Below are 13,624 nucleotides of genomic sequence, written 5' to 3'. Positions count from 1 at the left end.
TTTCACGTCTCCTCAGGCTCGGTTATCCTCATTGGTCAAATAGGGATGACCCCACCTTTCGTTCCTGGAGCACAGAGTTTTTGAGGAGCAAATTAGTCATTAGATGTGAAGGCGCTCTGTAAGGTGTTACTTTTTTGGATTTCTAATGATTCTTTAAGGAAGTAAGACCTTAAGAGTCCGGGGGCCAACTGTACTTTGGTGTCAGCGAGGTAGAAAAGGAGGCTGTCTTGGTATTGATGCTGATGGATGAAGAAGACAAGGAATCTGTACTGATAATCCATTGTGTGTAAAGACTCCCAACTGTATTATCGATTCAGCATATGTAAAACATCTCAACAAAACCAACAAACTGTTTGTAGACTGAAATGACAGTAAGCCCTATAGCAGCAATTTGGAAAGGTTACAAATTTGTAAAGGCTAACTGTGAGGTAAAAATAGGTATTTGGGAAGCTGAGATACCTCTCAGAAGCGAGCATTTGAGAAAGGACATTCTGCTGTCGTTTATTTAATTGATCCTTTTTTTTTTTTTTTTTTTTACCTGGAATATGGCCTCGGCAAGTATAAAAGAATTCTTTGCAATAGTCTTTGCAGAGCAGGGGAAGTACAAGGTCTCTTTCCAAGGCTTCTCTTTCAGGTGAGTGGAACAGGCTCTGGGAATGTGGAGAGCAGAGTGCACATTTGATTTCCTCCAGTAACTTCCCACATTCTGTGTTGTTGGTAACAGAAAATATCTGAAAGCCATAAATCAGAAACAAACTTCTTTTTAGTCATGTGACGTTAGGTTTAGTTATATTTTTTCGTAATCCTATCAGTAGAATCGTGTAATTTAGCCTATGCGGTTGTCTGAAAAGAATTACCATGCCACAAATACAGAATGCTTTTAATAAGGATATAAGTAGAGTCTCTTGGGCTGGGATGGGGGAGCAGAGGGTAAGGATGCACAGAAGTGCCTCTTACTCTTGCAAATCAAAGTCTGTTTATCTTCTGGGTATGAAAAATTAAAGGACAATTTTATTGAGACCTGTTAACCTTTATCATTTTACTCTGTATCAAAGTGCAGAGTGACTGGTATTTAACTTTAAAACTCTTACTATCTTTATAGTAAGAAAGGATTTATAGTTACTTTATAGTAAGTAAGGAAGAATTTTTTAAGACATGGTTATTTGTGTCTTACGTAAAAATGTAGTTCACTCCTGAAAGTCCTAATATGATATTCTTAGGGATATTACTGGAATTACACTTCTCTAATTTCAGTTAATTTTCAACCTACAGATTGCACAGGGAAAGTTTCCTCAAGTGGGGGAAATACCTCCTTTTCGTGTTGTATAAAAATAATATCTGAAGCTGAACTGGTTTAAGACCAATTTTAATTATTCATTTTATTTTAGCCAGGAAAAACGTTCTTACTAGCTCCTCACGTATGGTATATGCATGAATAAACACAGGAGTTTAATAAAAGTGCTTTTGCATAGGATTTAGTGAGTTTTAGTAAAAAAAAGGAATACTTTTCTCTTTATTTATACCGTAGTATGTCTTTTATATAAGACCAATTCAAGAGTTACTGATTCCCTGACGTTAGTAATTTTTCGATAAAGTAGTCTTAGTGTCTAAAACTAACTTAAAAAAAAAACTGACTTCAGGAGCTCTTCTAATAAACATGGAAGACAATACCAGCACAATATTTGAGACATGAAATGTAGTGCTGTCTAAATTAAGCACTTATTTTTCATGATAAAAACCACCATAATGGGAATGGATCTCATACCTTTTCTGTTTATATAACTACATTTATACCTAATTATCTCTTTAAAACTATGAACTGAAATTAACACCTGAAACTTCAGATCATTGTTTAAAGCAAATACTTCATTCACAAGGAGGTTCTAATTTGAGTAAGTGGTATGGCTTCTATTTTTTAGGATAAAGATATTCTAGATGATCACAAAATTTGGACCTGAAAGAACAAAGCAACTAAAAAGTATCATTGACTACAAGCATGCTAAAATTTGATTAAAAGTTCCATAGAAGTTACCCTATTTCAAATATATATACATGTATATATATATATATACATGTATATACATACATGTATATATACATATGTATATATATGATGTGTGTAACTATCTACAACATTCAGAAAAGTTATTATTAATCACAATTATATTTACATTTTGATCTTTATCAATTTATTTAAATGACAATTGCTTAAACAGTTAAAGTTTTCTAAAAGGAAACATACGCCAGACACTTAGAATTTGCATTCCAAGAATGTTTTAAATGTCTTTTATTGTCCATACTCTGGCAGACCTCACCAGATCTATTCAATATTAATACTGTTCAACTTTGTTCTGTTTGCTTATCGTGTAGCAGTCCACTAAGAACAAAACAACTGCAGGATGCTGAAGCCACCTTCTTTGCTGGCTGAAAAACTGGAATGTAATTACCTTTAGTTTTATGGAGAATATGCATGTTTCCATTTTTTATAGCTGAAACAAAATGATCCCCATATACTCTCCCAGCTGCTGTCCAGGAAGAGCTTGATTTTAGAGCCTAAAGAATTTTGTCTTTTACAATTTTTGGAATGTGTCCTGGCCACAAGATCTCTCATCAAAAGTTTCAGAAATAGGATTCAATAAATTATCTGAAATTGAGTATAATATTATTCTTTGTAAAGTTTCATGCTGTTCTGGCCCAGCGGGATGGTAACATTTTGCTCTGTGTGAGGTCTGCAGTGTAAATACCTATTTGAAGATAGATAGAGCCATCATTCTGGCTTTGGTTTCAATGAACCAATAGTCTTACTGAAGTCAATTAAACTGACTCAGCCCAAGCTGCAACACTGTTTTAGACAGATGAGTCCTGGGGTGTGTAGGGTAGTTTTTCTTCTTCCTTTTTTTTTTTTTTTTTTTGCCTATGTGCTTGTGTCGATATAGGTCCTTAACTTTATGTCTGACAATGTCATCAATCTTAAGAAGAAATTTAAGCTAATTTCCTGTTTCGATTTTTAAAAGCCATATATGAAACCATCAAATTATAGTGGTTTAAACTAAATATACTTTGAAAGTCATGTAAAACTTCGAAACATTATTACAGCATGCCTAGTAATGATTGTGGCTGTTGCTGACTAATGTATAACATCTGGCAGGTCATCCTTTAATCTTGAGCCACAAGAAAGTAAAATCCATAGAAGGAAGGTAAGATAAATACTGGAATACACCGTGAAGCGTGGCCTACAACTATAGCTTATCAACAAATAGTAAAATGGGTGACAGAGACCTTCTGTATTTCTCTTTATTTATCAACTAACTGAACAAAGAAGATCAAAAGGCACCCACATGGGTTCGATGAGCAGACAAAAGGAGAAAATACATGACAGTATATTAAGATGTCGCCTTAAGATCATTTGGTACACAAAAAGTTATTTCTAAAAATCATATGCCTACAAGGTTGTTCAGCTGTTGGGTAGAGCACATGCGTCTCTGGACTATAGTGCTGGATTATGTCATTAAAGAGTTCAGTTTCAATTTTAGGCTAATATGTAAATAGATCATTGTACGAAGGCAGCTGTTAAAGGGACCCCAGGATGAGTTATTTGTTTAGCTGGATGTGTTCAACAATAGCCTTTGTCCCTGAAAGAGCCAGAGCAAACAAATGATTGTAAAAGGGCACACTTGAAAACAATTACTTTTCACCCATTCCTTGACAGCTTTGGCTGTGAAACCACCCAAGGTAGAGAGAGCCTCTATGCCTCTGTGGCTACAAGTTAAGTTTTAGAAATGGGGGTATTTCAGTTGGCTGCGGATTCAATTTGGCTAATGGGAATTAGATCCTTTTAGCATGTTGCATTTAGGAGCTGCAAAAATATTGCGAAGACAATATAACTTCCTAATTTTGGGCGGTATTTATTTAATAATCTCATTACAATACACAAAATTATTAAAATACACCAAAAAATTAAAATATAAAAGCATAATACCATGGCCGAAGGACTGAACTCAATGCTAGTTCATGACATTAAAGAAAACGTGTTAGTTTGGAAACTGGACTTAATTGCACACTTGAGCAAGCTCAATATTCCTACCTAGTTTGCTACTATCTATGAAGTTTCTTCCAGTAGGAGAAAGCCCTGCCTGTAGTTTCTTGAAAAGTTGCAGAAATCCTTCTTGGGATTTTTTTTTTTTTCCATAAACAAAAACGGGTCCTTTCAAATAGCCATCATCTCTCCTGTACACACATTATGAAATAAGACCCTAACATATATTATAAGCCAGAAAGGCTTAGGGGAGAACAGGGAAACACTGAAGTTTATTATAAAATAACATGTTTTAAAAACTATTAAAACTTGAGAACTAACATAGGTCAAGAATGCACATGCACAGCTATATCACTACTCTGTTTTGAACAATTTGAGTATTGTTGGTTTATAAAGCACTTGTAATGGAACCAGCAAAGTCTAGTGTACCAAATTTAATTCAGACACATTTTCCAAATGAGTAGGGGTTTGTTGGAGATTGGAAGCACGTAAAACGGAAAGGAATGTGGATAGCTAACGTGGCAGATTTCTTCCTAAAGAATGATTTCTTAAAAAAAAAATTTATGTAACTCCTCTTAAGGGTCATAACTCCCCTCAGTCCCTCCCCCACCCCTCCAACTCCCCACTATATTTAGTTAACAAAGTTTTCATTCCTCATGTTCCTGGAAGAGTTCAGTATTGCAGGGGTCTGCAGATCACTGGTATATTCATAGTGTACATTGCACACAGGGAGACTTAATGGCAAATATTTCTAAACCCTTCTATGAATTTCCTGGTTCTTTTGGGCTCCTGGTAAAACCCTGCAGATGATGTGAATGTAGCTTTTTTTTTTTTTGTAATTTAATTCAATTACCATACAGGAGCTTAATGACATTGTTTTGAATAAAATGCTGGAATATCTGTCCCCTGAATCTCAGACTACTGCTGCATATGGTAAGAATAAAGAGAGAGCTGCAGCTGAAAACCTGCAGCAAGACAGTTCTCACTCATCTGGGAATAGAGGGAGTTGGACAAATGCTCCCTCAAAAGGCATGAACATTTGGACAGAGCTGGGGACTGAAAGAGAATGATGTTCTCTAGTTTCACCCATTAGTGAACCAACTAACAAACACAATGGTGTTGTTGTTATTCTTTTGCCATAAGCAACAGGACTCTGTGTGTGGGCAGCAGTTTAGTGGGGAGGAGGATAAGTCGACCCCTTTTTGTCCTATTGATTTTTTCCTATTTGCATGACTTGAGCAAATTAAATGATGCAATATGGCTTTTTGTTACAAAACAAAGTGAGAGATACCACCCAGACACATATGTTGATTCGTAGGAGCTGTTTACATGAGAATAGAGTGAAATCTACCGTGAACTGAGCATAAAAATTAGATTCAGCCTGGGTATTTTTTTTTTTTTTTAATGCCTGGGCCAGCAAGACTGAAGCGCAAGTTTTCCAAGAGTCTCTCAGACCTTGACAACTGCAGTGTTGTAACAGAGGAATTCTTAATTAAACCTAAAATGGGGAAAGGGAGGGGGAGCAAAGACACCTGATTGTTTATTTCACGTGCAGTGATTGTTAATGACGTGATCCCCCGCCTGCCTCGCAGTACAGTAGATAGCACACGTTGCTGCATCCCATGACAAGAAAGATGTTGCAAACTCAAAAATAAGCTTGCCTTTACACTCCACCAACACGATTTCGTATTTGTTTAAGCTTAAAAACACAGGGAAAGTGCAAATGCCATTACTCCTAAAACCAATTTCTAGAAGAGATCTTCCTAGATAATTAAGTGCCATTGAAAGCCTGGATTTATAATGTTTCAAAACATTACAAACCGAGGCGGAGAGAACAGTCTCGGTTTTATGTGACAAATATGCCCCAGCAAAATCTTTCGCCCGTCTTTCGGGTTCTCAACTGGAGTACCGGGAGTTCCTTTCCGCAGCTTAACTATTGTAATGCAAGACAACCCCCTCTGACGGGGCTGGGGATCATAAACCAACCATGCTTCAACATCCTTTACGATTCAATCCTCTCCCTAACCGAGCACGTGGAGAAAACTGCACAAATCTTGTTACCCTAGAAAAATAAACCGGAAACCACAGCCACCTTAATTTACAGTTTCACCGCAGCCAAAGCCCGATTCGATCCAAAACACACTGTTAATCGCGATTCTTTTAAAATATTTACCCGGCCCAGAACGCGGGTACCATAGAAGCCTCTCTTTTCTGAGACAGGCAGTTTTGCACAGCATCCCGACCACGGACTCCTGAGGGCGGGAGAGCTATCTGCGCACCCCAGAGAAACGCACGACCGAATCACACTAGCACTTCGGAAAAGTTATCAAGAAGAGCTCTCCGAACAAGTTTCGTTCGCCCTTCTCACAGTCCACCAGCATTTCTGGAGCCAGGCTTCTGGAGGGAACCCCCACCTAGCCAGTACGTCAACCTCGCATCTGTGAGGCGGGTGCGCGCTTACCTTGTTATCCAGGCGCCCCAACCCTGGGCTGTCACTCCGCAGGCAGCAGGACAGCCGAGGGTAGAAGCCACCGCACAGTATCTCTCCCCCACTCAGCAGCTCCAGCTGGGACATCATCCGCCTATCTCTCCTTTTCAGGCGCTTTGGGGGGTTCCCATTTAGGCACCTTCTCCTTCTCGCTCCGCTCCCTTCGCTTCTTTCCCCAAACTTAGCATCTCCTTCAAAGAAGCCCAGAGCCACGGCCAGCAGCAGCAGCTTAAAGGAGAGCATCTTCAGCATCGTCTGCCCGGAGCGGCAGGGGCTCGGCGCGGGAGGATGGGGGGGAACGCCACTGCCCAGCAGGGGCACTAGGGCGCAGCTCCAGGCAGAGGCTGCGGGGGACACTCGAGAGGCAGAGAGTGGTGGCGGGGGCGAAAATATGTAGAGCGATGCGACTTTGCAAGAAATAAAAGACCAGGCGATGGGTCCAGTGCCTTAGGGGAGTCCGAGGAGCAAGATAAAGTTGTGCGGATGACACCGTCTGCAGTTGCGCCAGTGTCAGTTGGGTTAGGGGCTTCCTGCTGCGGCTGGGAAGTGGGAGGAGGAGAAGGAGTTGGAAAAGGAGGAGGAAGAAGAGGAGAAGACGGCCACAGAGGTTCACTTGTCCGTGTAACGGGAGTTGTTTAGGTGAGACAGTAGCAGGAACAGAAACGGCGGCGGCGGCGGCGGGGCAGGCGCAGGCAGGGCCAGCGCGGGGCTTTAGATGATGCTGAGGTCTCCTCTGCCGGCGGCTGCAGCTTCTCACACAGCCTCTCATGTTTCGCTCCCTCTTTTCTTCTTCTTTTTAACTAGCGCGCGGGGAGGTGCTGCCACCGCGCGCCCCTTGACGTCACCGCTCCTTGCGCGCCCCCGCCCGGGCCGGGCCTGGGGGGGGGGAGGGGAGGGGGCGGCCCCGGCGCGAGCGCGTCCCCCGGGCTCGACGGCCTCGCGGCGGCGGGGAGGGGCCGCGGGCCGCGGCGGCGGACGGAGGGGGAGGGCCCGGTGGAGCCCTCGGAGCCAGCGTCGAGGGCGCGGGACCGAGCGTGCCTGCCTCGCCGAGGCGCCCGGCTGGGGGCGTCCATGGCCCTGGTCCTCCGGCACGCGGGTCCGGGCCAAGGGTGCCGCACGGAGATGGCTCCCGGGCTCCTCTCTCCTCCCCTCAGCCCCTCCGCACTACCCCTGGGTAAAGGCGGCCAAGCCGAGGAGCAGAGAGCAAGTGAGTAAAAGTGGGCCGCGGGAGGTGAGAAGGGAGGGGCCCTTTGCAGGGCCTCCCCCGACTCCCGGCCCGCCCCTGGCCCCGGGCGGGGGGGAGGATGCACCGAGTGGGCTGGAGTTGGCGGGAGGGAGTTTTTCGGTCCCTTTCCCGTCTCCTGGCCGCACGGACTCCCCCTGTTCCCCAGTGATTTTCAACATGAAGCTCGAGTCGGTAAAGATCTTCCTTGGGTCTGATTTAGAGGCGGGGGGACAACCCAAACGCAGCGAGCCGCTGAGTACGTTAAGACGGTTGGAAGACTATTCCAGAAGAAGTACCCATCCTTGCTTAAGGTGCTGCGCACTCCTGCAGTGTGCATGCGTGGGGTGGGGTGTGGGGGCCCCTAGCCTGGCGGGCTGGCCCCGGACGCCCCTTCGCAGAGACCCACCTGTGCCCTGGAACTCATCTGGGCCCGGCCCGCACCTCCCCGGAACGCAGAAGCGCAGGTTCCTCCCGGTCAGGTGGAGGAGAGAAGAAACTGGCCGAGGAATCACCGTTCATTTTAAACGGGGGGGAAAAAGTCCTGGGGAGATTTCCCCGAGGGTGTAAATACAGAGGCTACATGTAGAGGCGTTAGTTCAGCAGGAAGAATTAGTAGCAGGTTTGTGGGCGTCCAGAAGCGGGATGCCCAACGTATCCCGGGTACCTAGATATTAACCTTTCCCCCAGCTAGACAAAGTCTGTATACAAGTGTTTGTAAAAAGATCTGTACGTTAACAAGAGTGGTTTATGGGATCCCCGCAAGTTGGCGTGAGGACGAGCCTATACGGGATTGCACACAAAATGTGCTTTCTGCCCATTTGAGTGTTTTTAACAGGGGACAGATTTTCTGGTAGGTAGGATTTTGAAGAGGAGATAAGGCAGATTTCCCATTTTGGCAATGGAAGAATGTTCCCCATATTTGGATTTACTGCACTTCTGGAGCATAAACTTCGTCAAGCTAACGTGAAAGTTGGTGGTGGAGGTGGACAGCGGATTAAATGAATTACTGTTAAAGTAATTGGCTAGATAAGGCTTCTCCTGCCCCCTTTGATTTCTGGACCCTGATTTACTAGTGGAGTGAGGATTTTCCCCAAAGAGGTGACCAATTAGAATAACTCTAAAAAATCTGCTGGGATATTTGGTGCAGTACTGAGCTCAGTGTAGGTCTAGGATGGCATACTTACCATTTCTCTCAGGGGCTGTTGTATACACAGGACTTCTTTATGTGTGTGATTGCAAATGCTACTTCGGATCCCACAGACTGCTTTATCTGACATTCTTCCTGCATTGAGGACTTTTAATATAAAATAAATCATAGAGCTATAAGGACTTAAGACTTTAAACTCATTTAATAAACAGGAGAAGACAGACATTCCATCAAAATTAAGTCACTTGCACAATCTCATGTAATTAGGTAGCCTAAAACCAGGACTCAGGGATCCAGTCTAGGTTGTTTTCCACTATCCAATCCTTTATTCCCAAATAACCAGTTTTATGTTCTATTTCCAAAATAAAAATCCTTTTAAAATTATATTTCAGTGGTTTGAGCTCCCACTCCAAGTGATGAATTCATCTTAGTAGTTTTGGAACAGGCCTTCCTTAATGATTTGAACTTCAAGACTAAGGACATTAAAAAGGTAAATTAATTTTGGTTTTAAAAAATTATGTGGCTCTTAAAATCTGTGACCCTACATTTTAGGAAATAGAATTTACAAAAGATTCCTGAAATGAGACAAACATGTTCTTTCCTGATAACGTGGGAGCTAGAATTGATCCCACATGTCATTAGTCATGACAGTCAGTAAATCGGATCCCTGATGAGATAGCCACCGAGCTTCTTTTCAGTGCCACTGATATAATTTCCAAAAAGTCACTAAGCAGTGCTATAGAAGTGAACTAACTTCTGATTTTTTTTTTTTTTTACAGAGGGAACCTGTATAGCTCACCTAGAGCCAACTTGACAGCATAATTTTTAGGAATCAAGAATCAACATTGGGTTGCTACTTAAGATTAAGCCTTGAAAGTCCACTTGGACATGGCACACCATGTACACACTTGAACATGAAAGTGATCTTCCACCAAGGAGATCTCTCTCTTCAGCTAAATCAACAGAAGTGGTTCCAAGAAGAGATCCCCTATCTGACCAAACTCAGCCAGACAAATTAAGTCAGTCTTTTTGAGCAAGGAGTAAGGCTGTACAAGGGTGGCCTGACCACCCCTTTCTGCTTGCATCACCACCGAGCAGCCCTCTCTAGGATGGCCACCTACCTGCAGGTTGTGCCCTGTACAAGGGCACCTGGCTGGGACAGCCAACGAGTGCTGAAACCCTGCCAGGCTCCACTTACCAACCCGGCTTTATGGGTGTGTGGCTGTGTCTACTCAGACCATGCGGATCATTTTCTAACTTGTACCAAGGCGCCCTGTATGGGTGAGGGGCAGTTCTGACCATCCCAGTACCATATCCCAGTTCTACCGAGGATTCCTTACCTGGGATGGAATGAAGATTCTCATGAACAGATTAGGTTTGTTGTAAAAGAGGAAATGTTTGACCCACATTGAAATTAATTTCATACATAAAGCTCAAAATGTTACTATGGATATGAATTACATTTGTATATGTATATGTATAATAGTTACGTGGATACGCATTTCTATGTATCAGAAATTAGCACAACTTAAACTTAGTAAATGTTGAAAATAAAACTATTTTGGGCATCGGGATCAGTTTTATATATGAATTTCTTGTCTGGTCACAGAAATACATACTATGACATTCCAACAAATATATATTAAGTGCTAGGCACTGTGCTGAGAAATATGTATACAGTAATGACAAATAATACACCCTCCTTCTAGGTAGTTTATTATCTAGCAAGGAGGACAAATGATAAGGTCACAGAATAACTAATGATTTTGTAAATTGTGCTAAGGGCTGTGAGAGACACGCTGAGATGGAGAATAACAAGGCACACTTCTTTCTTTTTTTTTTTTTTTAAGATTTTATTTATTTATTTATTTGACAGAGAGAGAGACAGCCAGCGAGAGAGGGAACACGAGCAGGGGGAGTGGGAGAGTACCAGCGGAGTGAAGAGCCCGATGTGGGGCTTGATCCCATAACGCCGGGACCACGCTCTGAGCCGAAGGCAGATGCTTAATGACTGAGCCACCCAGGCGCCCCAAGGCACACTTATTTCAGATTAACTGACCAGAAAAAGTCTGTCTGTGAAAATGACATTTCAGTTGAGACCTGAGGTGAGTTGGAACAAGTTTATGGTGTAACTCCATCCTGACGTTTAAAGTATAGAAGCATTTGAATTCAGAATAGAATATGAGACATTTAAGGGAGAGCACAGAATAAAAAGGTAAATAAGAAAGGAGAGGTTAAATTCATAGTGTAGTTTATAAACTCTAGGTAACGAATGAAGTTATATTCAGGTGTTTGTCATTTCCTTTCACAAGTACCTAATCCTCATTGATCTTCATCTCTTTCTTTAAATCCTGGGTTTCTACTCAACTTGTAGGCACTATTGTAGTTTGCATGGGCCTGGTAAGGGCCATTGTGTCTCACCTAACCAGCACTTAGGTGTTATGTTTTTATTTTCGTTTGTGCGTTGTTGGTAACTGTCGAGATTTTTTTCACTCGTGGGAGTTCAGTATCCGTGAGATTTTAAGCTCTGTAGGGTAGGAATTACATTTCCTTCTTGGTTGGCTCCCCCAGCAAAGAGTCTTAATCATACAGTGTCGTACATTTCATACTCATCATCCTACTCATACGGCGTCCTATGCCAGCCTCATCACGCAATGACCAGTCTCTTCATAAATTCTGCTGACTGACCAGTATTGCTCGACTTAATACTTTTAAAGGTTTAAAATGGAGAGAATATTTGCATTATAAAAAAATCTGAATTGTTAAACTGAAGGGAACACACAACTTAAATTGCACTATCGTGAAAGAATTTTGGGAGATGCTGCTACGAAGTGTGGCTCCACGGAGGAAAGGCAGCCAACAAAGCCAAAGAAGGATCACACCATCTTTTTAAAATTAAAGATTCATTATAGTTCGAGCACACTGGCACAGCGGTAGGGCTGCTGGTAAGGGTTTGTCTACAGTTCTTCAGTCTTCCTTTCCAAAGCTGGCACTTGTGTGCCGGACCCTGCTCTGGGCACTGGGGACACAGCAGTGAACAATGATTCTCTCAGAGCCGGCATGCTACTAGAGAAGTGGATAACAAATGGATATAAAGCATGCCAGGAGGTGATGCGTGCTATTGAGGAAAGGGATTATGGGGAAAGAGAAGGCAGGCGTTGTGGGAAATAATACTTTTGTATACATTGTCAGGAAAGAAGGCTCCAGAAGTAAGGGCAGAGACTTGAAGTAGTGAGCCACATGCATGCAGATGTCTACAAGCATAGGGAACAGCAAGTCAAAGGCCATGAAGCAAGCATGCTTGGTATGTCTAAGGATTAGCAAAGAGACCAGTGTGGCTGGAACAGAGTGGGTAACAGAGGAAATGACGAGAAATGCAGGCAGAGAAGTAGCCAGGGGCAGGGGACAGATTGCGTAGGATTTCGTAAGCTATGTTTCAGACTTGGACTTTCACTCTGAATGAATGATTATTCCTGGGGGTTTTTATCGGAAGTAAAGAAACTGCTGGTTATTTCCTATATCCACAGAGTAAATTAAATACAAGGCATTGGTTAAATGGATGTCAGGAAACTGAAAAAAGCAGAAAGGGAACACGGAAGTCAAACAGTAACTGCAGGGAGCACCTCCCATCCTTAAGGACTGAGGAACAAAAGAGGAATTGGGGTTCCCAGAACCAGGAAGCTGACTGAGAGCCCCGGGGGTACTTCGCAGATAGGGCTGCAGCCCAGCCTGGGCGGGTACTCTCCAGGATGGTGAAATGAGTTATGGGGGTACCAGAAGAAAGCTGGAGACTGGAAGCACATGCCACTGACAGGATGTACTTGTTTTCTAAGGCTGCCGTTACAAAGTACCACAAACTAGGTGGTTTAAAACAAGAGAAATGCATTCATTCCCTCACAGCTCTGGAGGCTGTGAGTCTGAAATCAAAGTGTCAGCAGGGTTGGTTCCTTCTGAGGGATACGAAGGAGAATCTGTTCTGCGAGTCTCCTAGTTCTGGTAGGCTCAGGAGTTCTTTTCCTTGGTTTGTAGATGGACTTCCCTTTACATCTTCATATCGTATCCCTATGTCCGTACCTATGTGTCCATATTTCCCCTTTATATAAAGACACCAATCCTTGGATTAAGGCCCACCTCATCTTGATCATCTGCAAAGCCTTTATTTTCAAATTAGGTCACGTTCATAGGTACTGGGGGTGAGGACTGTAATATCTTTTGGGGGGCACAATTTAATGCATAACACAAGATAAGGAGTCATTGCCAGGGTGATGCAGACAAGAACAGCAAGGTAAAAAGAAGGGACAAGTCCCTTCGCCATCCTTTTGCCTTCCATCCTCACGTGCAGTCAAATAGCAGTGTGTAACTTCTGACTCCCCCCAAACTTAACTATAACAGAAACATTCAATTAGCATATATTTTGTATATGTATTATATGCTGTATTCTTATGGTATATTAAGCTAGAGAAAAGAAAATGTTATTAAGAAAATCATAAGCAAGAGAAAATACAATACTGTACTGTTTTTATTTAAAGAAGAAAATCTGCATGTAAGTGGACCTGCAAGGTTTCAACCCAGGTTGTTCAAGGGTCAACTGCATTGCCTTGTTATACTTTATTCTATAGACTGTAGTAATGTCACCTCTCTCATTTATGATATTGATAATTTGTGTCTTCTGTCTTGCTTCTTTTTTTTTTTTTAAGATTTTATTTATTTATTTGACAGAGAGAGAGA

At 42.5% G+C, this 13,624-nt stretch overlaps 1 protein-coding gene and 1 pseudogene across 2 annotated transcripts in view; one reads left to right on the top strand and one right to left on the bottom strand.

The window, feature by feature from the left end:
* HHIP (hedgehog interacting protein) overlaps positions 1 to 7,321 on the bottom strand; it is a 95,785-nt gene extending 88,464 nt beyond the window's left edge. The window contains exons 1-2 of the mRNA XM_045798903.2: positions 6,498 to 7,321; positions 539 to 731 (exon numbers count right to left, since the gene is read on the bottom strand). Coding sequence (XP_045654859.2) covers positions 539 to 731; positions 6,498 to 6,776 — 472 coding nt within the window. The 5' untranslated portion in view covers positions 6,777 to 7,321. The remainder of the gene's footprint in view (positions 1 to 538; positions 732 to 6,497) is intronic.
* On the top strand, positions 7,240 to 10,470 carry LOC123793096 (uncharacterized; annotated as a pseudogene). Its single transcript, XR_006779850.2, has 3 exons — positions 7,240 to 7,731; positions 9,289 to 9,386; positions 9,676 to 10,470. The product of XR_006779850.2 is annotated as an uncharacterized LOC123793096 (transcript).
* The last annotated feature ends 3,154 nt before the right edge of the window (positions 10,471 to 13,624 follow it).

The sequence above is a fragment of the Ursus americanus genome, chromosome 13 (genome assembly GCF_024610735.1).
Source record: "Ursus americanus isolate L20-20 chromosome 13, mUrsAme1.1.p, whole genome shotgun sequence".
Classification (NCBI taxonomy): Eukaryota; Metazoa; Chordata; class Mammalia; order Carnivora; family Ursidae; genus Ursus; species Ursus americanus.
This window is presented reverse-complemented; position numbering and strand designations above follow the sequence as displayed.